Source organism: Falco rusticolus, chromosome Z (assembly GCF_015220075.1).
Source record: "Falco rusticolus isolate bFalRus1 chromosome Z, bFalRus1.pri, whole genome shotgun sequence".
In the NCBI taxonomy this organism is placed as follows: Eukaryota; Metazoa; Chordata; class Aves; order Falconiformes; family Falconidae; genus Falco; species Falco rusticolus.
The window spans coordinates 55,098,128-55,122,800 of record NC_051210.1 but is presented as its reverse complement, the minus strand read 5'-3'; the positions used below and the strand labels follow the sequence as shown (position 1 = coordinate 55,122,800).

At 38.9% G+C, this 24,673-nt stretch overlaps 1 protein-coding gene across 1 annotated transcript in view; it reads right to left on the bottom strand.

The window, feature by feature from the left end:
- LOC119141630 (histone-arginine methyltransferase CARM1-like) overlaps nt 1-24,673 on the bottom strand; it is an 81,859-nt gene that overhangs the window by 37,659 nt on the left and 19,527 nt on the right. Inside the window, exon 2 of the mRNA XM_037374110.1 lies at nt 14,842-14,967. Within this exon, the coding sequence (XP_037230007.1) occupies nt 14,842-14,967 (126 nt within the window). The remainder of the gene's footprint in view (nt 1-14,841; nt 14,968-24,673) is intronic.

The window sequence follows — 24,673 nt, the reverse complement described above, 5'->3', positions numbered from 1 at the left end:
GAGAGGAATGCTTCATTTGGATTATGGTGTTCATAAATACACAGTAAACAGTTTCAAACTGCATTGAACAGACAAAAGCTGTTGCAAAGATCTTAAAATCAAAAGATTTTAAGAAGCACCTGGATACATGCAACAATGTTGACAAATATCACCCATTCAGGTTAGCTAACTCCTGCAAACACCTGTGATAGTGAACTTAACAGAGTTAAGAACTGAACATAAGCCTCAACCTACCATTTCAGGTTAATCTACACTACATGGAGGTCCTCACAGAGAACCACCTAGGGTTATTGTGAAATGCATGGATGTGAGTCAGGAGGTTTACAAACTAGAATAAACCACTCAAATTTAATTGGCCTAAAAAGCCAGGCTGTGGACCATGTCATCATCCTTTAGAAACAGCCTAGATAAAAGCTAAAGCCCTTTGGCTTCTGTGGACAAGATCACTTCTAACATTAGGTAAGCAACAGGAAAAAATGTGGATGTAAAAAATAAATAACCAGTTCACACAAGAGCTTTTGTCCCTATCTTTTAAGGTCAAACAAACCCCCAAGCTTAAGGTAATTCTTTGATGCCCACAATTAAGGTACATGCCAGTAAGTGGAGAAAGTATCTAGAAAAAGCACTGTAAGGAAAAATTATCAGGGAGGAAGCACAGACGACAACAATAAAATCAGGGATGGAAGTCTTGCATCTTCTATTCATACAAAGACAAAAGAAGATAGAGCAATCAGACAACACTGCATTCATAATTTGCTAAACCAGAGAGACAGAAAACTCCTACAACAGTTCAAGTAAAAATAGCAGCTGCCTGAAGCATCTAACTGTGCAGTGGGAAGTACATGCTAAGTACTCTAATTATTTGGAGATAATTAGGTAATTCAGTATTTTGAATGGCCTTTGAAACAAAGGGTCTGAAGTCAGCAGAAACACATAATTAACAGACTTCTCAATACAGTAACCAAGGACAATTTCCTTCATCATTTCAGGAAATACTGAAATCCTCAAAGCAGAGATTTGGTTGCACTGATCCTCTTCCACTGCAGGAAGCAGGCAGCTACAAAAGAAAACAAATGCAAAAGATAGCAAGTGACTTTCCCTGTAGCTTTGGAAGTTGGGACAAGCTCTATGTCATGCTTTTGGGGAATGGAAACAAACATCCCAACATAACCATGGTTGTTGCAAAGTTATCTTTAATGAGCCAAAAAAGTATTTTTAAGTATGGTTGTGACAGAGATCCTCAGTAGAAAAATTCAAATTCTGGGGAAACGTGTACAATAAAAACAGCATAGAACTCAGCAAAAGCATCACAAATTTCTGTTATTATTATCCACATTTTCCAGTTTTATTTAGCTAGAAATCACTAAAACTGGAAAACTGGATGGAAAAAGCTCCACATTTGGGGCACTCATATATTGTTTCACTGTAAGAACTTCACACCAAAACCTGACAGCCAGCCATACTTCTTCAGAGAAGTTCAAACCAGTTGAGGGCACAGTCCCTTGAACCTCTGGGCTACCCTATGTAATGAAGCCCACTTGTAAGCACCCAGAGTTCAAGCCATTTCTCTCAGTTGAAATTATGACCAGTCTAATGTATGCAATGAAATAATTTTGTTGAAAGTCTGAAACAATAACTCTAAGAAGCATCACAGCAGTACTTTGCTATGAATGAACAGGTCAGTTTAACCTTACTCTAACAGAAGACCATAAGGGTGGCAGAAATTGTAAAACACAACTCACCAGCTTATTCAAATGCACTTCACCTGCTGAGGAAATCTGCTATAGAGCTACCTGTTGCCACTTTGTGGAATATTCCCACATTAATTCCAGGTGGAAGAAAGTCCCACTTTGTTACTTATGGCCTGTCAGATCCAGTAGGAAGAAGATGCCACACTCAACGTCCAAATTTTGGGTAATATGGGGGGCCTCAAAATAATTAAGTTGTTCCAGAAGTAATTGTAAATTGCCATGAAAAGGTACAAATGCCATCAACATGCCCTTTTCACTCCCACACAGGGGTAATGGTCAAAATGACCCAGTAAGTGACTGGACCATGACAATGAAGAGTGGCCCAAGTTACAGCCAATGCAAATTTTCTGCTGGCAGATACAGAAGTCAGCTTAAACCAGATCAGTTCTTCTGTTCTTTCTCTGCCTGAAGAGACAAAACCAGAAGGAAGTCTGACACTGGACAGTGAATATTTTTTTCCAGACAGTCACTCACTGTCTTAAACCTCTCCCAATTTTTTTTTTTATCCCCCCCACACACACTTCCCCATCTGAAGGTACAACGCTACAGATGCAGTGACATGCTTTCTTTTCTATTCACTCTTCACACATTATTTGTTTTACCTCTGTAGAGACTTTTTGGTAGCTCAAAAAAATAACTTTGGTGGTGTCTCTGGAGTCCAGGAATGAGAATGGATTTCAAAACCACAGTACTGTAAGAAAAACTGGAAAGGCTAAAGAGGTTATGCTGTATAAATTTTTATCCTTGGAATTTTTCAAAACATAACTGTACAAAGCTCTGAGCAATCTGGGGCTGAACCTGCTTTGCAAAGGTGGCTTGATCAGATGAGCTCTCTTCCAATTGAATTACTCTTTGATTCTATGAAAAAAATATATGATTTCCTTGTGATACAGTACTTCTTCCTACCCAAAGACGTTTGTTGCTGGAGCTCTCCAGAGTGCTGGCAAATTAGAAAACTAGTACTGAGTTGAAGCATACATCAAAACAGAAAGAACAAGAGGTTGACAGAGTTGCTCCACAATCTTTCATAATGGACCTCAGATGCCCTTAAAATTTTCTTGATAGACTACGTGCAAGATCCAAGAGGTTCTGGAAGATTACAGAGCAGAAAAGTATCTCATGTCATTCATCAACCTGAAGAAAAATACAGAATTAAAACCTTCTCTATTAGATGGCAGTAAAGATTCAGCAATAAGAATAGGAACAGTGTTAGATCTAATACATCTCAATGTTTTTGCAAACTTTAAATCCCAACTCCGCATGCTACACATTCATCAGTGGCTAACACTGTGAGAAAAAACATCTGAGCATAAAAATAGAAATATAAATTTAGTTGCTGTTGTTGGATGGGAAGTGAAAAATACACTCTTGTGAAAAAAGGAACAGCAACCAAGGGCACTGGTTTACAACTTATCTAGGAAAACTTAATGATTCTACCTCTGAGAATTCCTCATGGCCTTGTCTGATCCTGCACTGATTGAATATACTGTGGAAAACCCCCTTACAGCACGAATTTGCTCCTCTTTTTCTCATCTATTGAGTGGGTGTTAGTTTACCCTCAACACTTATGAATAAACATTCATCAAAAAGCTTTTAGCTGCTTCTACTTACTGCTTGAGGGAAATTATAAGTAAACAGTTACAAACTGAGGAACATGTTTTAAGGAAGGAATTACTGTTGGAGATGTGAATTTGGGATTTTGTTTCTGGTTTGAATGCAAAAGTCAAAGGATTATAAATGGAAATCTCTCAGGGAATGCAAATTGCCTAGGAATTATTCATAACAATTGCTACCCATTTCAAATATTGTCTGAGAGTTCAGATACACATTCATTTATGTGACAGGGCAAAGTGCCAAATAATAAATTTTTGATACCTAGTATAGAAAAAATGGAAGTATTGTGAACAGTCTGCACATGACTGACACAAGAAATAAATTTGAAAGTAAGACATGCTGAAGCTTTAAGAAATTTTCCCAAATAAGGACCCCATACTATGGAGAAGCAGGTTTATTTTTCTTTAGCATGGACAAGGAACACCATGTTTCTTCCTTTTCTAGACTGCCGAGAAGAAAGAAAACAATTGATCTCAAGTCCCTTTTCTATATCCAGCAAGTCTATTTTCTGTATCCAACAACTTAAAACAGCCTGTCTTGTCTCCATTTGCTTCCGCATGCAAATACACTAAGCTGTTTTCTTCCTATATTTTCTGTAAAGAAACCTCTCTTATCCTGCTTGTGATATGAAATAATGGATTTATCTGCATATTGATCAAGGTCTGTAAAACTAAATTTAATTTTGATCTTCCTAAGAATGTGGGAACTTAATCTGTCATATGGGGAAAAAAATCCAGAACTGATCTTGGTTTTTATAAAACCTGGATTTTCTTCTTTATTTAAAGTAAGGGTATCAGAGGGATCTACACCAAAACCAGTTTGGTTCACTGACAGGCTAGAATGCTGGTGGGTCATGTACTCTGTTTTGCAACCAAGAGTCAACCATACAGAACTGAAAGTCAGTAAAATATTTTTCAAGAATAGCCAAAGAATATTTTTTGTTAATCCTGAGCCTTATAGCCTTCACCAATGTTCCAGTACTCTATGTATCTTTTCCTTTGATAATGTAAGGAATTGATTCTCTCATCTCAGGGAACAATCAGGTAGACTCTTCAAATCTTCTATCACCTTTTCAAAAGCAGACTCAAGTACAATGCTTTTTTACTGAAGGGTGTTGCCTAGTCACCTGACTGTAGTGTTTCAAGTGTCACCCCTTCAAGAGTCTTCTATCTAGTCCTGAGAGACTAATTCTATTACCTTGAGCAAATCAAGCAGGCTTTTAGCCTTTTTTCTATAAAGAAAAAGGTCCTGATTGCTGACAAAGTTTTGTGGCTTATCAGGGGATATATGTAAGCAAAAATCTATCCTGTAAAATCCAAAATTAACGTGCATGGAGGGGAGCGAGGGCAGAAGTGCTTCTTGATGAAGTGCTTCTTTATGCTATGCACAGCCACCTTATTTCACCCTCAAAACTCTTTCTTTTACATTATTCTCTGAAAAAAACTGCAAATTGGGAAGATGGCAGTGAGTCTTTTTGAACCGTTTTGGCTGTCTTCAGAGAAATAATTTTCACTGACAGAAAAACAAACCCTTGTGACCCTACCACTCCAATCACTTCAGGTTGAAAACACCCTCAAAACTTTGCAAGTGTTATAACTATGTTCCAAGAGTGGCAAATGAATGAATCAAGGTTTTAAAATTTAACTCTTACAGTGCATTTACTCTTTCCCATGTATTGTAAGACCTCCAATACCTACTCCAACAAGAATGACATGATATTCTTGAGGACAGAGGTAAGCTGACATATTTATTTCCTTTTCATCTATACCTTTTCAGTGTCTCAGACTCCTGCCTAACTCAAAACTCCCCCCAAAACCACAGATATTTCTCTTTCAAGGACCCTCATCTGAAGATTGTTCTGAAAATAATGGAGAATATTGGAATGAAGACCAGTATGAGTATGCAGCCTAATCTGGTTTGTATTAGCTAATCTGAACACTAATTTACATCCAGCACAGCAGAATTAGCTGCAAAACTTGCTCAAGTGCTGGGTGCATCTACAAGACCTGCAGTCACTGCTGTAAGTACAACACAGCACTTAAATCTATGCATTTTACCTGCTGAAATAAACTGGATTTAAAACACCTGTGTTTTTAATGGATCAAAAGTCCTCCTTGATGTGAATTGAAGCTTGTGTTCTATGGCCCATAACACAGAAAATAATTAAATCCAGCAAGTCAAACTGTCTCTGTTTTAAAAGTAAAAAAGAAATTTGGAAAGTAACTTAAACTCATTAGCACTCTTCACTAACTGCCTCCGTGCAAGCTCTTACTTCACAACTCAATCACCTTCCAGTAAGGGGTATGCTTCCTCGCGTTTATTGTATATAAGGTTGCAGCTACCAGGAAACAGCAAAAAAAGCCTAGTTCATATTCTAGTCTACCCTGTAATAAATGCTTCTTCAGAGCAAAACTGGTCTTACAGAATGCATTATTAGCTTTCAGAAGACAGGTGTAAATTTATCCTTTTTTCTTAGCCATTGAGAAGGCAAGGAAAACTCCCATTCCTGTGGGCTGAAGTGCTTTCACAAGGATCTTGTTGAGGAAGAGGGAAAAAAACCATAATCCCCTGCAAATAATTGCAAACAACATCAAAAATGTAACTCTCAGACATTTTCTTTGAAAGTCAGGCTTAGGATTTTTATTTCTCATTTTCTGCTTCCCCCCCCCATCCTTTTATTTTTTTCGATTAAAGTCTGAAAATAGAAATTAATTTTAAAACTTTTACCTTGACAGAAAGTTGCACTTGGCTGTAAAGTTTTGACTAACTACACACCTCAGCTAACCAACATTTGCTGTTGGCCATTAAACCCATGCTAATCAATTATACAGTCTGATAACTTGTCAGAGATATTCTGGGGATATTACTGCACTGATAGCCTAAAAACTGAACTGCAGAAACTGAATAAAGGCCAGCTGAAATTGGTTCCCATGATCAAAGACAACAGGAGTATCCTTCCAAAGAGCTGTGCTTCTGGTGTCTCTTTCGTACTGCTCCCTTCCCAAAACAGAGAGCAGAAGCCCCAGGCCCCTGTAGCCTTTCCTGCAGGTACATTCATACTCCATTCGTGGTAAATTGTCACTCAAATGGCTGCACCCTGCAAAAGCAGATATGCTGTACTGATTTCTCTTTACAAAATGCTTATCCTCAAAGCAGAAGACACAGACACACAAACAATCACACAGCACACCTCACCCATCTGCTCAAAACAGATGGAGTCTCTCACCACACCAAAGTGGAAGAGGCTGGAGAAGGAACACACAAACAAAAAGGCTCCAGTAATAAACCTGGAAGGTTGTTGGGAAAGGGGAAAACTCCCCAGCTGTCCTGGTTTCAGCTGGGACAGAGTTAATTTTCTTTTTAGTCACTGATGCAGCTCTGTGTTTTGGATTTGGTGTGAAAGCAATGCTAATAGAACACGATGTTTTTAGTTGTTGCTGGGTGATGTTTATACCAAATCAAAGACTTTCCAGTTCCTTGGGCCCTGCCAGTGAGAGGGCTGGAGGGGCACGGGAAACTGGGAGGGGACACAGCCAGGACAGGTGACCCAAGCTAGCCAAAGGGATCTTCCGTACCATATGATGCCAAGCTGGGGGAAGAAGGACAGGGGAAGACATTCAGCATTATGGTGTTTGTCTTCCCAAGTGACTGTTATGGGTGATGGAGCCCGGCTTTCCTGCAGGTGGCTGAACACCTGCCTGCCCATGGGAAGTGGTGAATGAACTCCTTGCTTTGGTTTGCTTGTGAGCGTGGCTTTACCTATTAAACTGTCTTTATCTCAACCCACAAGTTTTCTCACTTCTACTCTTCCAATCCACAGCCCCATCCCACTGCAGGGGGAGCAAGTGAGCGGCTGTGTGGGGCTTTGCTGCTGGCTGGGGTTGAACCACAACACCAGCGTACACAGAGTAAGGGAAAGAAAACTCAATGGGGAATAAAAACTCACGAACTCCACACAGCAGCAATCCAAAATAATGCTATTTGCAATAAATCATTAAATAAATATATTTTACCAGCAGCTGTTAGATTTTCTGAGCTAAGGCGATTAGCATAACAGACATAGAAAAGCACTTCTCCCACATTATTTTGCATTACCTCCTGCAGGCTGTTATTAAAAACACAGCACCCACCTTAAGCAGTATATTTGGCCTGTAACTGATGGGAGGTGTACAGTCATAACTTTGGCCGCATTTGAAAAAAGTGAATGGAAGTAAGTCCATAACTCAACAGAAGACTATACCAAATGACCAGACAGGTCAGACTGCCTCCTGTTAACAAGTGAGACAGTCTTTCATTTGGCACAAGAGAATTGCAAAATACCCAAATATTAAAATGACTGCTTTGCAATGAAGTGAAACATGCAGTAATAGTAAGCTTATCAAGGCCAGATACTATCCAAGATATCTGAGGCTGGAGTGTTATTTCCCAATGAGGAAGAAAATCTGTTTGCTTCTATTCAGTTGTAAGTATTAGACCTCAGAAATTCACATTGACACCTATTACAAGTAGCCTAGTAAAATTCCAACATCATTCACCACACAGACTCAAAAGAAAAAGCTCCCACAAATACTTGGGTTTACACCAGCTTGACAATTTATCCAAAATATTATTCTCTTTGTGTTATACCTTTCAATCAATTATACAGCTATTCATTGCCATAAACACAGCAGATTAGAATAACAGGATTCTGTTAATTTTAAGAACTTGTTTAATACTATTTATATCAGCACTAGATCATTTTGTTGTGAACATTACTGAATATTAAATCATAATTTGCAGCCTAGGTCACTTACCACAGTGCTACTTACTCAGCGAAGTTCTGTAGCCTTCTTTTGTACTTTTTAAATGAGTCTGGATTTGTACAATGGGAATGATTTTGTCCCAGGCACGCTAGTGAGTGAATCACTTCAAGTGTCAGCACAGGAGAACTAGATGCTTAGCAATTCAGTCAGTAAGCATTTCATCAGTGTACAGGGGTCTCAATCAGCTGTGCATTTTTACAGGAAACATGACTGATGGCCTTGTGTCATTCCACATCAGGAACTGGATGCCACATGTTCCAAATCTCATTATTAAGTTTCCTAGGTCATACTTTTCACAAAACAAAAACCTTTTCTATTTTTAGCATCAGTAATATATGCTTACTTTGGTAAGCAGAAAGCAAAATACTCTATCACCTCCAAGCTAAACTTCCTAACTAAAATCTATTTCCTTCCAATAGAACATTCCACTCATTAGTGAGTCACATTGATATAAACCAAAAATGAAGCCAAATTGATAAAACAGTTATTATCAAGAAGAATATTAAAGAACCTTTAATTTCAAGCTGCAACCATACTCCAAAGCAGTGTGAACTAGCAGATGCAAATGCTTCCCCCACTGTGTCAATCTCACAGAAAATGTTACAGAAAGAATAGTCATTATTTGTAAAATGGCATTATAAAGTATCTAAATATAAATGTTTCAATTTCTTTAGAACAGCCATTAGAGTTGTATTACACAACGGAGTGAGAAATGGGTTTTTAAGTTTTAGTAAAATTTACATAAAGCTTGTACAAATTATTGTGCTATTGCAAAACTTCTGAAGTTAAACTATACTTTGGGAACCATTAAACTAGGAGGGATTAGACCCCTTCTGTTATTCTTCCTCAAAAGAATGGATTATTTTTATGTAAACAAGCTTCCTCAAAATATAAATTACAGTTTAATGAAGGAAGATCTTTTGGTTAAGTATACAGTGTAGTTGGATGAAATGGAAATATTAAGATGTGGTTGATGCAGGTGGTTCACTTGTGTTTTCTGGTTTTAAATAGCCAGAATGCTGAAAGTCTTGGTATGTAAAAATAGCAAGAGCCCCTTCTGAGCTTGTGGCCACAGATGTGCCCCACATGAAAACACTATCTGGTAGCACTGAATTAGCAGCTATTAATTTTCAAAATACTGCCAACATGTCTAAGATACAGCTTGCCTCACTGGGCTGCGCTGTCTGTTTTAAACAACTATCCACTCATCGACCCCCAATCTCTTCCACTTTTCCAGAACATAAGACATTAGAACTAAATGGATATTTAAACACCCTGAATGATTGGGCAAATTCCCAATACAAGCATGTTGCCACCTTCAACACAGAATTGGCACTGCAATATTGTCATTTACAGGTGTCCTGCTTTTGGCTGGGACAGAGTTAATTATTTTTCTTAGTAGCTGGTACAGTGCTGTGTTTTAGATTTAGTATGAGAATAATGTTGATAAAACATTGATGTTCCAGTTGTTGCTAAGTAGTGCTTACTCTAAATCAAGGACTTTTCAAGTTTCCCCTACTCTGCCAGTGAGCAGGTACACAAGAAACTGGGAGGGAGAATAAGCAGGACAGTTGACCTGAACTAGCCAAAGGGATATTCCATACCATGGAACATCACGCTTAGCATATATAATGGGGGGGGGGGGGGGGGGGAGTTGGCCAGGGCCTGCTGATTGCTGCTCAAGGACCCACTGGGCATCGGTCAGCAGGTGGTGAGCAATTGTATTGCAATTCACTGTTTTTTTTTCTTTTGAGTTTTTATTCTTTTTCTCTCTCCTCTTCATTACAATTGTTGTTATTACTATTATTATTACAATAGTGATATTTTGTTTCTTTTCAATTATTAAATTGTGCTTCTCTCAACCCATGAGGTTTACCTTTTCCTCGATTCTCCTCCCCATTGCGCTGTCGGCGGGGTAGGTGGGATGGGGGGCTGAGCATGCAGCTGCATGGTGCTTAGTTGCCAGCTGCAGTTAAACCACAACAACAGGCAGACAGGAGTAAAAAATCAATGCATTTAAAATCCTCCATAGAGTAATTTTGCCTAAGAGTGTGGGAAAATCACCCTAAATTACTTGCCTACAGAAGAAAAGAAAAAAAAAAATCAGACCATATCTGGTAAGCCAAACAGTAATATTAACTAGCAAAAAACCAGCCCAGAATAAACCCACTGAAAATACCAGAATGTTATGAGTTACCCAAACCCCAGGGAGAAGTGACTGATCTTTTTACAATTCCCTTTATTTTGTCCTCCAGGAATCAGAATCAACCATTACTTTAAAATGCTAATGCTAAAATCATTCCCACAGAAATGTTCAGGGAAAGCCTGGAGACACAAGTAATGCCTTTAAGTGATCTTGAGCTTCCCTGTAGATCCTGCCACCTTGAACACACACAGTGAGGCAGCTCAGAACACCACAAAACTTGCAAATGGCTGCCTCTAACTGGATCAATAAAAGTAATGGCACAGAAAACCACAGTGAGACAATGGCAAACCCAGAGGTTTGAACAGCAAGACTAATGGGTACAGACACAGCAGGAGGCATGGCTGGTGGCAGCCTCTCTGTTAAAGATTCGCAAAGAGACCAGCAGTCTCCAAAATCACATCATGGGTATACGTTCTTGCACAGCACAGTCCCAAGCTCCAAATACAGCCTGGAAAATTTCCATTAGACACTTAATTCTGTTCTGGCTGAACAGGTCAAACTGTTTGCTGCATGCTCCCAAAGCCCACCCAGCTGTTTGGGTCAGCCGCATAAATGAATTAACTCGGAAAAAGCACCTACAAAGCTCAGAGCCACTTTGTGACAGTGGAGTAATTTAGAAACTGGAGTACGGCACAGAACCAAAGTTTCTGCCCCAGAGGTGAGAAGTTAGGGATTACAACATTTCATGTAGTATGGCTTAAAAGTAAAAACCTTTCTGTTTTTTTTTAAAGTCGCTCCAGCAGTACAACCTCCTACCGCTTCTCTGAGACTAGCAAATGCTGGATTTAAAAATCAATGTGAATTGCAGAGGTGCAATTACAGTCAATGCATTAAGTTCTCCTCTCAACAAGTTGCACCTCATTGTTTACACAATAAAATATCTCCACGAATTTCAAACTGCAAGATTAGACATTTGTGAATTGAATTGCTTTCTAAATTACCTCAAATAAAACAAGATGCAGGTAACAAAACTTCTTTTTTTTCTTTTCTGAAAACCAGAATTACTACTTTAAACAGAAAACCAGCAAGAAACCTGAGAGTCATTTGGTACTTCATATAATTTATTATTTGACACAAATTCTTAGATTTAAACAGCTGAACAGCTTCCTTGCAACCTGTAGGTCTTGAGACATATTCATTAGCTGTACCCACTTACAGTTGCTCTGGTTTGCATGACCAAGTGGTCTCAGTACACACTAACTGGAATCCTTCTGGATTAAATTAAATCAAAATATGCCCTCCAGGAATAAATGTCATCAGTGATCATTTAGTCTATGTAATCAGACTAGACATAGTAAACACACCCTTCATTCTTGCCTTCTTTCCCAGTGAGTATAGTTTATATACCAAGGCCCCAGCACCCATTGTTCAGTTTCTTCTGCACTGCGTGACTTGCTAATGGCGTCATAGCTCATCAGATCTATATGCCATTACATGAAATAATAATTTTGGGGAAAAAATCACCATAAGACATACCATGTTCCTTTGTTTGAAGTATACTGCAGTAACAACATGTATGCTTACACACACAAAATTCCATGTATGCCTTTAAAATATTTCACATATCTCTGTCTCTCTACAGATACACACACACACTCATACGTCTCTAGCTCAGTTCTTTATGTGGAGATCCATAAGTACTATATGCTATAAGTAACGGAAAACTGTAAATAACACTTTTTTTTCTTCACCTGTATTGTGCTTCTATGTAAAGTGGCACAGCTATTAGAGCTGGCAGGCAACTTTCAAGGTGAGTTGTGCTAGTAAACTATTGGCATGTCCAATGCATGGATACACTATGGAAGTGGCTGGAGACCAGGTTATGAGGTTTCAAAGAAAGGAACGTGCATTATACCACAACCCTGAAAGAACAATTCATCCTATGCTCATGAACTAATTCCGTGCTAAATTAAGCAGGCCATTTCCACCAAGGAGTAGAGAGCTACATACCGAGTCTGCCACAGATGAGCTACAGACTGGTTGGTTGGTCTGTTACAGATAAATGATTTCTGTTTTTGAAAGAAAAGCCTGTAGGCTACTAACTTTTCGTTTTTATTGCTTGCTTGATCCTACTCAGATGGTTAACATATGTTCAGCAGGAAATGAAAGATACAGTCTATGATTTATGACTGTCTAAATGCTGGAACCAGAACAGCAACTCTCTGTGTAGGCACAAGCAGGGCATGAATTTCCCTCTCCCTCTATTCCTCACTCCCCATCTTCCTATATCTTCCTGAAAGACAGAGGACTTAAAAAACCTAAGACTTTTACAATGCATTTTCGTAACTCTTTTCATGTATGAAAAAGGAGTTTTCAGTCCATTTTTTAAGAACAGCTTTAGTTTTATTTATTACACACATATACACATTTGCAAAGACATAAAACTGACAGTAACACCTACACTTGTACACAGCACACAACAAAAGGTTAGCTTCCACTCTATGGTCTTGACTTCTTTGTAAAACCATGTAAATTTCTCAAGACTAGGTGCTATTTGATATACTGGACACGTAGAAGAAGCTACCAGCAAGCTACTCCTATGGCACGGGGAAATAATATCATGTAAGTAACTTTCAGCTTAACACAGCACCCAACACATTCCCTTTGATATCAACAGGTTTGCCAGTTAATGTGAACAGACTTTACTTTGACCAATCCATTACATTCCTGTTGTTTTATCTATGAGTTGTTACAAGGACTAACAGGCCATTTCAATTTCTTTCTCCCTGAGTTTTAAAGATGAAAAATATAGAGAAAACACTCCATTTTGTCACATTAACAAGCAATCACAAGCAATAAATTAAGAGACTTACCTATACTGTTCTTATCTATTTCACAGCATGAAGTTATATTAATAAATACAAATCACTGCTGGATATAGCTAAAGAGAAGACTGAATTCAACACTTAATCTTCAAGGCACTCCTCTCAGGCAAAAATACCAAACTGTACAGAAATTTGTGGGATAGTTTTTCGAATACTTGTTTGTAAAGGTAGGGAAGAACACTAAAAGAAAATTCTTTTGCCTTGGGGTCCCAAGGCATTATCAGTGCCTTTTGGAATCAGAAACTTCCTAGGTAGGCAAGACATGGTAGCATTGAAGTACTGAAAAACTTGCCTGTTCTCCTTAATTACTAGCTAATTATCTCAGCAGTGAGCTAATAAATCAGTAAACAACCTAATGTCAATTATCACTTCAGTTATGATGTGGGTCTCTGTAAGAGAGTATTATATTGCATCTCAAGAGAATTAACTCAAAGGAAGCACAATACTGAACTGTGACACTCAGATACACAGACAAAAAAGCCAACAGACACTCACATTCTTAGCCTAAATTCGTATTGTTCTAGTAAGGTAAGAGGTTGGAAACATTTTTCTTGGCAGATACAGATGGAAGGCTGTAACCAGGTGGGACTTCAAAGGCCACCAAGATTTGGCACCCAACTGAAAAAATCAGGTTAGTCTAAAACCTGTATTTTCTAGTAGAGTAGGAGTCAAGTGTTCATGTGTTGTGTCTACATGACACAGAACTAGCAACTCACAGCGCAAACAAACCCATTGAAACCCATAAAATTCTCAGCACCTGATGCTTTGAAACATGTATGTGTCTTTAAATTAGCTACCAAAAATCAAATCCAATTGCTCTGTGCCATACAATATACAATGGAAATAACTACAATGGCCTCCTGGAAATCACCAGGCCTACTGATATAGGTTGCCATATAAGAACTCCTGGTTATTCCTAAAGAGGACATCGTATGTTACCTACAGTTACAGAATTTCAAAATGAGTTGTGCTCGTAGAATCATGCAACTGTTTAACATTACTCAGAATAAACAGGCGGCCTTCTGAATTACGTTGCGTAAAAACTAAGAATGCTTTTCCAAAATTTGGTACGAGGATAGCACATATTAAAAAGTCTCATGTGTTTGATTTACAAAACCGCAAGTCAGGTAAAATTATAAAAATACAGACTTCAATATTCTACTAAAATACAGTCAAGTTTCTGCAACAGAGTGGGTTTCTTTTTCAGCATCACTACACACACCTAAGGACTGCAGGTGTACGTTAAACTACCCCAGTTACCTCTACTGAGAAACAGCTGCAGACAGTTTCTGAATGGGGAGAAACCAGTGGCAGATTGCCCACACCAAGCATTACATTTACCAGTTATTAGCGTTTATGAAGTTAAGTGTTACCTGCATCTGAATGTGTTATCTGCATTTGCCTTCTTCAGAAAATTAATCTGTAGTTCTGCAAAAATGTTATGTCTGCTGTGTGAATGGTCCGTACTCCACAAAAGGCAGCTGGAGTGTTAGATGCAAATGAAGTGGCACAAATCTTCATAACAAATGTAATATTTAAATACCCAGCATGAAACAGAGGTAGAAGATGACATATTTTAAAGCGAATGTCACCAATGGCATGGCAGGAAGGTGCAGATACTCAGAAATGCAAGATGCACTTACCAGCTTGTGATTTGAAATGAAGCAAGGCACTGTGGTATCCCAGCGTAATTAACACAGACTGTTTTCCCACACGACAGTATTCAGTGTCTCTGTTAACCAAGCATTTAAACACACAGACTCCATCAGCTGAAGGGAAAAAAGTACTTTAGAAAACTTTTAGCAGTTAAAACCAAAACAATATAAAGAACTACATGTCCTTTTTGATTAACAACATACATAACCATGTATCTGAAGTACACAACTTGGTGAAAATACACTTTCTCTAACATGACTCTTAAGCCAATTCTTCAGTAACTGACAGTTTCCATCACAGTTATCACCATAGTTTCTTGAAGTTGCCCTGTCCTCAGAATATAGAAAAAGACCTGACTGAATTTTTACCCGGATCCTAATAAGGTCTAAAATTAACTTTTTTCCTACTTCTGCTTCTGTAACTCTGTGTGCCAATGTCCTGGCAACCTCTAGAGATGCTGCTCTGGCAAAGGAAATGTCAGGGTAAAGAGTCAGAGAACAGTAACATTCACTAAATGAGAAGTAAACCAGCTTTTTCTAGTAAAAACACACTACGTACCACACCATGCATGACAAATCTCAACAAACCTACCACATGAGAGAAAAAACAGACAAAGAAGAACACACCAGTACTTCAGAGCTAGGAAAAGCAGAGGGCAAGCCTGTGTACTGTGCTCTTTGGGGAGGGGAATCCAGTATCAGAGGCTTAAGTGGTGCAGTACATCAGTACACACCGTCTCATCATCAGCCACACAGCTGTCAGGAGGCAACTGCGTGAGCACATCAAAGCAAGATGAACTTTAGCACTTTCAGAAAACTGAAAGAGGTCTGAAAGGGAACTTCATGCAATTGGCAGCTATGAACACGGGCTACAATCGGTAAAGCTTTTAAGTTATGGGTATTCTGCGTTATATGTATCTTCATCACTCAAGCAGCAAAGCTCCAGGACTTCATATTCCTGGACCATTCTTTCACGCATTTTAGTCCACTTTGCTGACAACAAATGTTTATTATGCTTCTCCCATGCATATTTCATGCTTCTAGGGATAAGGTATAAACCAAAACAAACAAAATCCCCCACCAGAACTAGAAAAAGTAAAAAGTTTAAGGCAAAACAGAGGCAAAAAGAGAGCTAAAAGCAAAAGTTCACAATTGGCAGTAACACAGAAAAGTGATACAATGCAATACTAAAAAGTATGCAAGAGAAAAAAACAACGAAGGAAAGCCAGAATGAAGGGGAAGAAAACACACACCTTGAAAAAAGAAATAAAAAAGGAATTATTATTAAAAGCTCACTGGAAAGCTAATTATACACTGCTGAGTATATGTTCTGCCAATAAGGTTTGAAGGACCAGAGTGAGAAGACATATAGATACACACCATGCAGGCATCCAGTGCGTTTTTTTAAGCCTTATGCTTCACAGCATGTGCTGTGAAGAGAAGTGAACAGAAGACCACTATATTGTGTTCCACTTAGTAAGCAGAGTTTAATTAGGCAAAAAATGTTGTCAAGAAAGGGGACATGTCCTACCTGGGCTGGCACACTTTTACATCTGCATGCTCATTTGTATTTGTAGCCTCTTCCATAATTTAGGCTTGTGAACAAATTGAAGGCAGACCATTGGCCTTGCTACCACCTGTCACCATTCTTTAAAGGAAGGCACACTCAGCCTTCTGTTCCCTGGGCTGAACAGAGCCAGCTCCACTGGTGTACTCTTTTTGTACACCATGTGCTGCCGTTCCCTAATTAACTCTGATTACTACAGTTTGCTGAAGTATTTCATAGATTTGCACAGTGGTTGGCACATGGACTTCTACTGTTCCAGAAGTCCTGGCTGAAGCACATTGCTTTTACATTTCTCAATATGCAAGTTTTTCTTCCACTTATAACCATCAATGTCATCTTCCACATGAACTTTCAAAAATTTATATAACCTGCATCAGCTACTTAAGAGTATTCAATACTAAGAAAACACTCATGCTAGCTATAAAAACAATATACTCTCAATGTACAGCAATACAGGAGTGAATCAACACATTTCTAGCTCACCCTCAGCACACACTTGAAATTGTCTTTTTACTTGTATCTCAGTTCATACATACTGATCTGCACTGGGCTGGGACAAGCCCAAACATGGATACAGTCTGGGCAATGAGTGGATTGAAAGCAGCCATGTAGAGGAGGACTTGGGGATATCAGTGGATGAAGAACTGGACAAGAGCTGGCAGTGTGTGCTCGCAGCCCAGAAACCAACCATATCCGGGGCCGCATCAAAAGAAGCGTGGCCAGCAGGTCGAGGGAGGTGGTTCTGCCTCTCTGCTCTGCTCTTGTGAGACCCCACCTGGAGTCCTGTGTTCAGCACTGGAGCCACCAGCACAGGAAAGACATGAACCTGCTTGAGTGGGTCCAGAGTGGGGCCACAAAAATGATCAGAGGGGTGGAACACCTCTGCTGTGGAGAGAGGCTGAGCTGAGGTTCTTTGGCCTAGAGAAGAGAAGGCTCCAGGGAGACCTTATGGCAGCCTTCCAGTACTTAAAGGGGGTCTACAGGAAAGATGGAGAGGGACTCTTTATCAGCGAGTGTAATAACAGGATGTGGGGTAATGTTTTGAAACTGAAAGAGGGTAGATTTAGATGAGGTATTAGGAAAAAATCCTTCACTACGAGGGTGGTGAGGCAGTGGAACAGGTTGCCCAGAGGAGCTGTGGATGCCCCATCCCTGGCAGTGCTCAAGGCCAGGCTGGACGGGGCTTTGAGCAACCTAAGGTGTCCCTGCCCATGGCTGGGGGGTTGGAACTAGATGATCTTTAAGGTCCCTTCCAATATAAACTTTCTATGATTTTATCAATGCTTTTTTTTTTTTTTTTTTTTTTTTGTACTGGAGGCCCAAAATGGGATGTTTATTCAGCCTGGAGATGGCTTTCAGGGGACCTAACACCTATGTGGAGGTCTTTGAGAAGATGGAGCCAGGCTCTTTACTGAGGTGGCCAGTAGGAAATTTGGAGACAGTGGTGTACCTAAAGCAAAGTCCTGTTACCCCACTGAATCAGAAGCACACAGAACTGATAGGGACTTCTTTTGAACTCTCACATAAGCACATTGATATAGCATAGCTGTATTGGCATTTTTGTATGCAACAGTTCTGTAAAAAACAGTATTGCCATTGGTAGGAACAGGCCACAGGCCTAATGCAGACTATGCAAGGCTTTTTATCATATATATACACATATATATACACACCTGGGAGTTACTTTAAAATATTTGACATTTTGTATGAAAAATAAGGATAAATGCCTGCGCATGTAATGTCTAAGGTCCAAACACAGAGACTGTTATTCAGAAAACTGCAGAAAATTGCCTGACAACATTCCACAGTTATAATAAAATCTTCAAAGAAAAATATTTCTATATTCATCTTCAGAATATATTTTACATTCAGAATATGTAACATGGAATAATTATGGAGCAGGATGAAGACATGTTGATCTCCTTTTTTCCTATTCAGGTCTCAATTTACAGTGTTGTTTGGGGTTTTTTATTTACCCGTTAAATGATCCAACTTTTTTTTAAGATTACACACTTACAAGGATCTTGTTAAATTCTCATTATAAATGTACTAATTAAAAGATGCTTCAAAAGTCTGTTGCATCAGAAGAATGAAGATTCATCTCCTCTGAATGCAACAAAAATACATGTCACCTATACGGAGATTATTTCAGACTAAACAAATCCCCAACAGTTAGCACAGTAACAAGAGCTGTGTTAACAGCGGTCCATCCAAAAACAAACTGATTATCCATATAAGAGCTGAACGCCACCCTACTAAGCATGGAAAACCTTATCTCACAATGCATATTAATTTGTTCTGAGGATAGTCAAACTTTAGGGTAGACATTCGCAGGCTACATTTAATTCAGGGCAAAGATGGCAGTACCCAGCCAAACCCAGGAAAAGCAGCACTTCCAAAGAGATGGAAGGTAGTCAAAAGTCTGGCAAGAGCCTCAAGGTTCCTTCTTCCTTAAGTGAACAGTCAGTAACCTCTGGAGATGAGGCTGATCTGAAGTTAAACAGAATCCTAAATATTGAGGCCTGTGTGAAAAGAAACATGCAGTCTGAGCTTGGCTCCTATACTGGTAAAGAAACCTAGGCACACTACGTTTGCTGAAGAGCATCAGACGAGTCATTGGGAAGTTTCTTGAGAAATCAGTAACTATGAATAGAGAGAGAAATCCAAAACAATTGTTATTTGATCTAAACATGCAGACAAGCATACTAAAATGCTTTAACTGTTATTTCTACTTACGTTCTTCTAGAAACTTCTATCTATTGCATGTGTGTGTGTATACATATAGAGAGAGTATCTATTCTGTATATACATAATAATGTATATATATATACAATTTTTACTACCTGTATGGGTTGTAATTATGAATTTATTCTACTTTGATTTCCTAGAGTACAGTTGAAGTGATCACACTAAGATCATACCAAACAGGTCATATCACAGGAGCTTCTTCGTTTTGCTGGTTGCTTGATACCCCTAAAACCACAGCCATCATATACAACTCAGAATCTCTACAGAAGTATCATGCATTCGTTTCACATATTTATTGCAAAAAAAGCAAAAACATGGATAATGAATCTATCTATCCAGCCGTGAAGGGCTGGTATTTGGAAAGCCAAAGTTCAGCTACATTTGAAACTAGGAAGGGATGGCAAAGACAAAAGGAAGACCTTCTGCTACTACATTATCTTCAAAAAACCCCAAACTATTTTCTAAGAGAAAGCCAAAGGGTAAGCCAAAAGGTTGCAATTCATAAAGAAACATGAAATTCACAAACTACAACATGCATTGTTTATACCCAGGACAGTAGTACAGTGTCTCCTAACATAAGGCAGAAACACTCTACTCTTCAATGCAGCTCCTTGAAATTAGACTTCAGACCATGAATTCCATGTCTCAGTGTATATTTTATTTTATTTGTAATACAAACAGACTACTACAGGAGGGTCCCAAGGACATTTCCTTTTTCCTTGTCCTGAAAGTCATCATTAAAAAAAATAATAAATTATTCTTTACTAAGCCTATGGGAACAGGTCACATACACTACCTTCTCTGTGAGTGAGAGAAATTAGTTCCTTTCCGTAAGTCTCTGTGTTTATTCAACATGTGAAACAGATTTTACTACAAGGACTGTCCTTTTGCTTCTTCCTACTACACTGTTGAGCATACAGATACAACATTACAGCTGAAATGTATTTATGAGAAATGTGTCATGAAGGTATGTAATTTAAAAATCTGTGGAATCATACAGGTTGTCTTAGCAGGGTTTAAGAAAGAACTTAAGAAAATTAAATGGAAAAGAAAAAACTGCATTGCATTCAGAAACAAAAAAACCCCAAACCCTTCATTGTTTTTTTTTTTAAAGTCCTCATAACAACTAATATTCAAACAACAGATAATAAACACATCAAAGCTTATGCATCTTTGACTACCTAGTGTTCAAGGGCACAAATGTTTCAGAACAGTTCCTCTCAAAGAAAACCAGGGTTCCTAAGTCAAAAGACCAAACAGGCACATCTTCTATGTCATGGTCTACTGCATAAAGCACCTTTCAACTTTACAAAACTCAAGAATAGCTGCTTAGGAGAAAACCAAGCATGTGGCTAACATTTCTTCTGATAGATACTAGCAGTAAAGAGAAAGTTTGTATGAAGTTTTTTGACACCTGGTGGATTTAGTGTGAAGTGACTCCATCAAAATTTAAACATGATGAACCTAAATAGGTTTGCAAGCAATCCATTCACAAACAAGAATAGAAAAGGGTGAAAGGTCAGCCATATTGTGAGAATCAAGGAGGAAAGCACAGAAATCGTTTTCTTTCACTTACATTTACTGACCAATGGATACTCTGTTCAAACAATAACCAAGGAATAAGTTTCAAAACCTGCAAAACTCAGGTAGTGTGACGTGGCATTTCTCAAGGAATACAGCAGCATTTACTTAAATAGATTCACATCTGGCTTTCCTAGACAGCCCCTACACTAGTCCAGTTTCTGGGCAAGTATGGTTTGTGCAGCTCTGCTGATCAGCAATCCCATCTCTCCTGATTTTTTAACTCCTAAACTGATTAAAATCAAATTTGGCCAACATGCCAAAACCATGGTGTTCCTGCAAATTGCATGTAAAGGGTCGTTGAATAAACATGAGAGGCCCAGTGTGCCATTCTTGCTGAAGGAAATTATCAACATGCTTAATAGTGACATTTTCTTCCCAACTCATGCATGAGTCAGCTCCAGAGTCAACCACTGTGGATGGTACATGAGCAGGAGATAGAGGATTCATAATCATGCATAACAGTGGAGTAACTTTAAGCAATCACAGAAAGGGTTGGGACAGAAAGAAAGAGGAAGCTCTGAAGTGATCATAGGAAAAGATGAGGAAGACACTGGGATAGCGAAAAAAGTAAATCAGCTGAAGGAAAGAAAGCTTCATTAGTTCTGCCATTCATGGTATAATTTGTTTTATTAGAGATGCTAGCCAAGAGAGTATCTTCAACAGGCTTTACAATAATGTGTGAACCAAGTCTCATGGTGCTCCTCTGCATTTATTACATCAGGTGACACTGTGCCATGAAGAGAGCCTGAAACCTTTCTGGCTGACCCCCAGCCCCCTGCCAAAATTCTGCAACAGAACAAAGTATAGACCCAGCATCTGCTAACCTTGTACTCCAACCACAACAGGTTCTCTGAATCAAATCCAACCTGAAATCACAACTAATAAATCACAACTTTATTCCAAAAGAAAGGTATTTACACTGTATCTACTTCAGTTTCCTTTAAGCTCACTTGCTTTACTGATACATACCGAGTCTCTAAATTCAGAACCCTAAACTTTGTCAAATAATGGCAAGAGTCTCCTGCAGAAAGCCCAAAAGCCATTTGCCTGAAGTCATGCAGCATGAGTCCTGCACACAGTAAGAGCTCCCTTCTTGCCCACAAAACACTTGTGGAGAATCAAACCACTTACTCCAAGTTGCTGAAAAATATATGGCTGAAAATAAACTTACTACCCACAAAAAAAGTGCTAGTTTCTTAAGAATCTAATATCGGAAACAACAGATGCAGTGGCTGTCCACATTGCATAATGTATTAGGAAAACCTGTTTTGAATCATACAGGCTACCCTCTTCTGGATAAAAAATACTTATTGCTTCCAGAGCAACTCATTACCGCTACCAAACTGGTCAGTCATCCCATTCAGAAGTTTGTTCACACAGAGGGTCATTAGCATACAGTAATTACAGGACACACCTTCCAGAAACTTATGCTGACATACAACTCCCTTCCTGTAATCTGACCTCACTTCTATTTTACTTTCAGTGTAGATTGATGAATGTAACTATACTTGTACAGCTGCTTATCAGTTACTTTGAAAGTATCGTAGAATCACAGAATAGTTTGGGTTGGAAAGGACCTTTAAAGTCATCTAGCTCCAACTGCCCTGCCACGGACTGTGATATTATTCCAGTAAACGAGGTTGCTCAAACCTCTGTCCAACCAGACCTTGAACACTTCCAAACATAGGGCATTCTCTGGGCATCCTGTTCCAGTGACTCAACACCCTCATCATAAAAAATTCTTCCTTATGTCCAATCTAAAACCACCCTCTTCCCATTTAAAATCATTGCCCCTTGTCTTATTGCTACACGCCCTGGTAAAAAGCCTCTCTCTGTATTTCTTCTAACCCCCTGCTCTAAGTATTAAAAGGCTGCAATAAGAACTCCCCATAGCCTTCTCTTCTCCAGGTTGAACCACCCCAACTCCCTCTGCCTTTCCTCCTAGGAGAGGTGTACCAGCCCTCTGATAATTTCTGTGGCCCTCCCTGGACCCACTTGAACAGGCCCATGTCTTCCCTGTGCTGTACTTCAATGTGGAGCTGCTGTGTACTTAGAGCAGCCCATTCCCCTTGGAGGTGTCACAAGAAGGGCTCCCAGAAATGTACTAGTAAGTTTTCATTACAACTTATGAAGGCTGTTTTTTCATTTGAAAGGCTTGCACTTCACTAAAATATTACCTGTTGAGGGGGTTTGGGGGGTGGGGCGGTCGGTGGTGGGTGTTTTGGTTTGGGTTTTTGGTTTTTTTGGGGGGGTGTTTTTGTTTGGTTGTTTTTGGTTTTTTTGTTTGTTTGTTTTTGGTTTTTTTACTGTGAGCTGTAATTCATCAATTTAGTAACTATCATGTAGATAACAGTTTGTCAAAAAGGTCACTTAAAGTATTATATTCCCAGATCAAATTTCAGGATAAATGTTCACATTTTTCTCAAATACAGCAATGTGAGTGTAACTAGATTGGAAGAGTCCAATCCTGACTAATAAAGTGACTGTTTTGTGGAAAGACTACAATGGTATTGGTCTAGTTCAAAGCTAAGCAAATCTCATAGTTACAAACATGTCTCTGCTTTTAACACTGATTAATCTTGGAGTACTACTTATAGCAGTATTAGGTGAAAAAAGTATGTATTACTCCAGTTTTAGGTGTACATTTATAAGAATGGAATGTGGCACTCGGAAATTTTCACTTCCAGCTGTCACTTAAATATTCCTACAACCCACATTTACACTGATGAAGCTAATGGCAATTTCGCAGTCAACGCAATGAACAGTTCGTTCCAAAGTGTCTCACGCATGTATTCTGCCATGTATCCCTTGCCAATTACAATTAATGTATCATGGTTAAGTCCTACCTATAGCAAAATCAATTGCCTCTTAATTTGGAATATTCTACATATTCACTGGAGCTCCTGTGTACAGCCTCCACATATTTTCTGACCTGTAGGGAACAGAGGGGTCAAACCCCCAAATGCTGGGATCTTTCCTCCTACCAGCCAATAAACTACATAGTACAACAATATTAGTAAAAATGTATTTGCCATGTAGAGATCTGTACAGATCCTTCTTCACCTTGACAGACAGGCAGCATAAAGCTGTGTTAATTCAGAACAACAAAAGACAAAAAAGCACCAGATTCTGTATTTTGGTATCAAGGTGCAAGGCAATAAACATGGTGGCCAATGTCATACCCTGCAGAAGTATTTGAAAGGTTAGGGAAAAACTTACTGTTTTTTACCCTCAGTTAAAATGGAATAAGAAAATAACACACTTCAAAACACAGTACACAAGATCAATACCATTTCAATTTCTTGCTTTTACATTGCACTGAATATGACAGCTCACTGCACAGCTGTGACAGTCAACAACTACAGAAGACTTTAATAGGACTAGTAGGTTGTTATTGCACTGAGGTGGAGAAGGCCATTGCTGATAGCACTGCTTTTCTACTTGCAGATGCCAGAGATTCTCTGTGATAACCTCCATTTCCTCAGCCTGACTTTTGAAATAATTTCATATCCATTTTGGGTGGAGCATATCCTCAAGGTCTATGTACCACTGAAAAAATTCAGCCTACTTCCCTGTGGGTCCTGTGCTCACTCTCTTATTAAATACATTTCAGGATACTCTTAGGACACACTTTACTATATATTAAAAATAAACCAGTTTGTTAAAGGGTTTATAATTCCATTGTAAACAGGAGAAACAAAACCACGGAGGAACACTCTTCACTTCCCAGCTACTGGAATAGCTACAGAATAGCACAGTAACTTTAGTTAAGCTGCAGGCAGAAATTCAGCATTTCCGAAGAGCATGTCTTTTTCTTTTAAAAGACACACAAAGCTTACATGGTTTAAAGGGAACATATGCAGGACTATCGAATCTTGGAACAGTGGTCCAAGGAACCAGAAGGAATCTCCTGCACAGAGC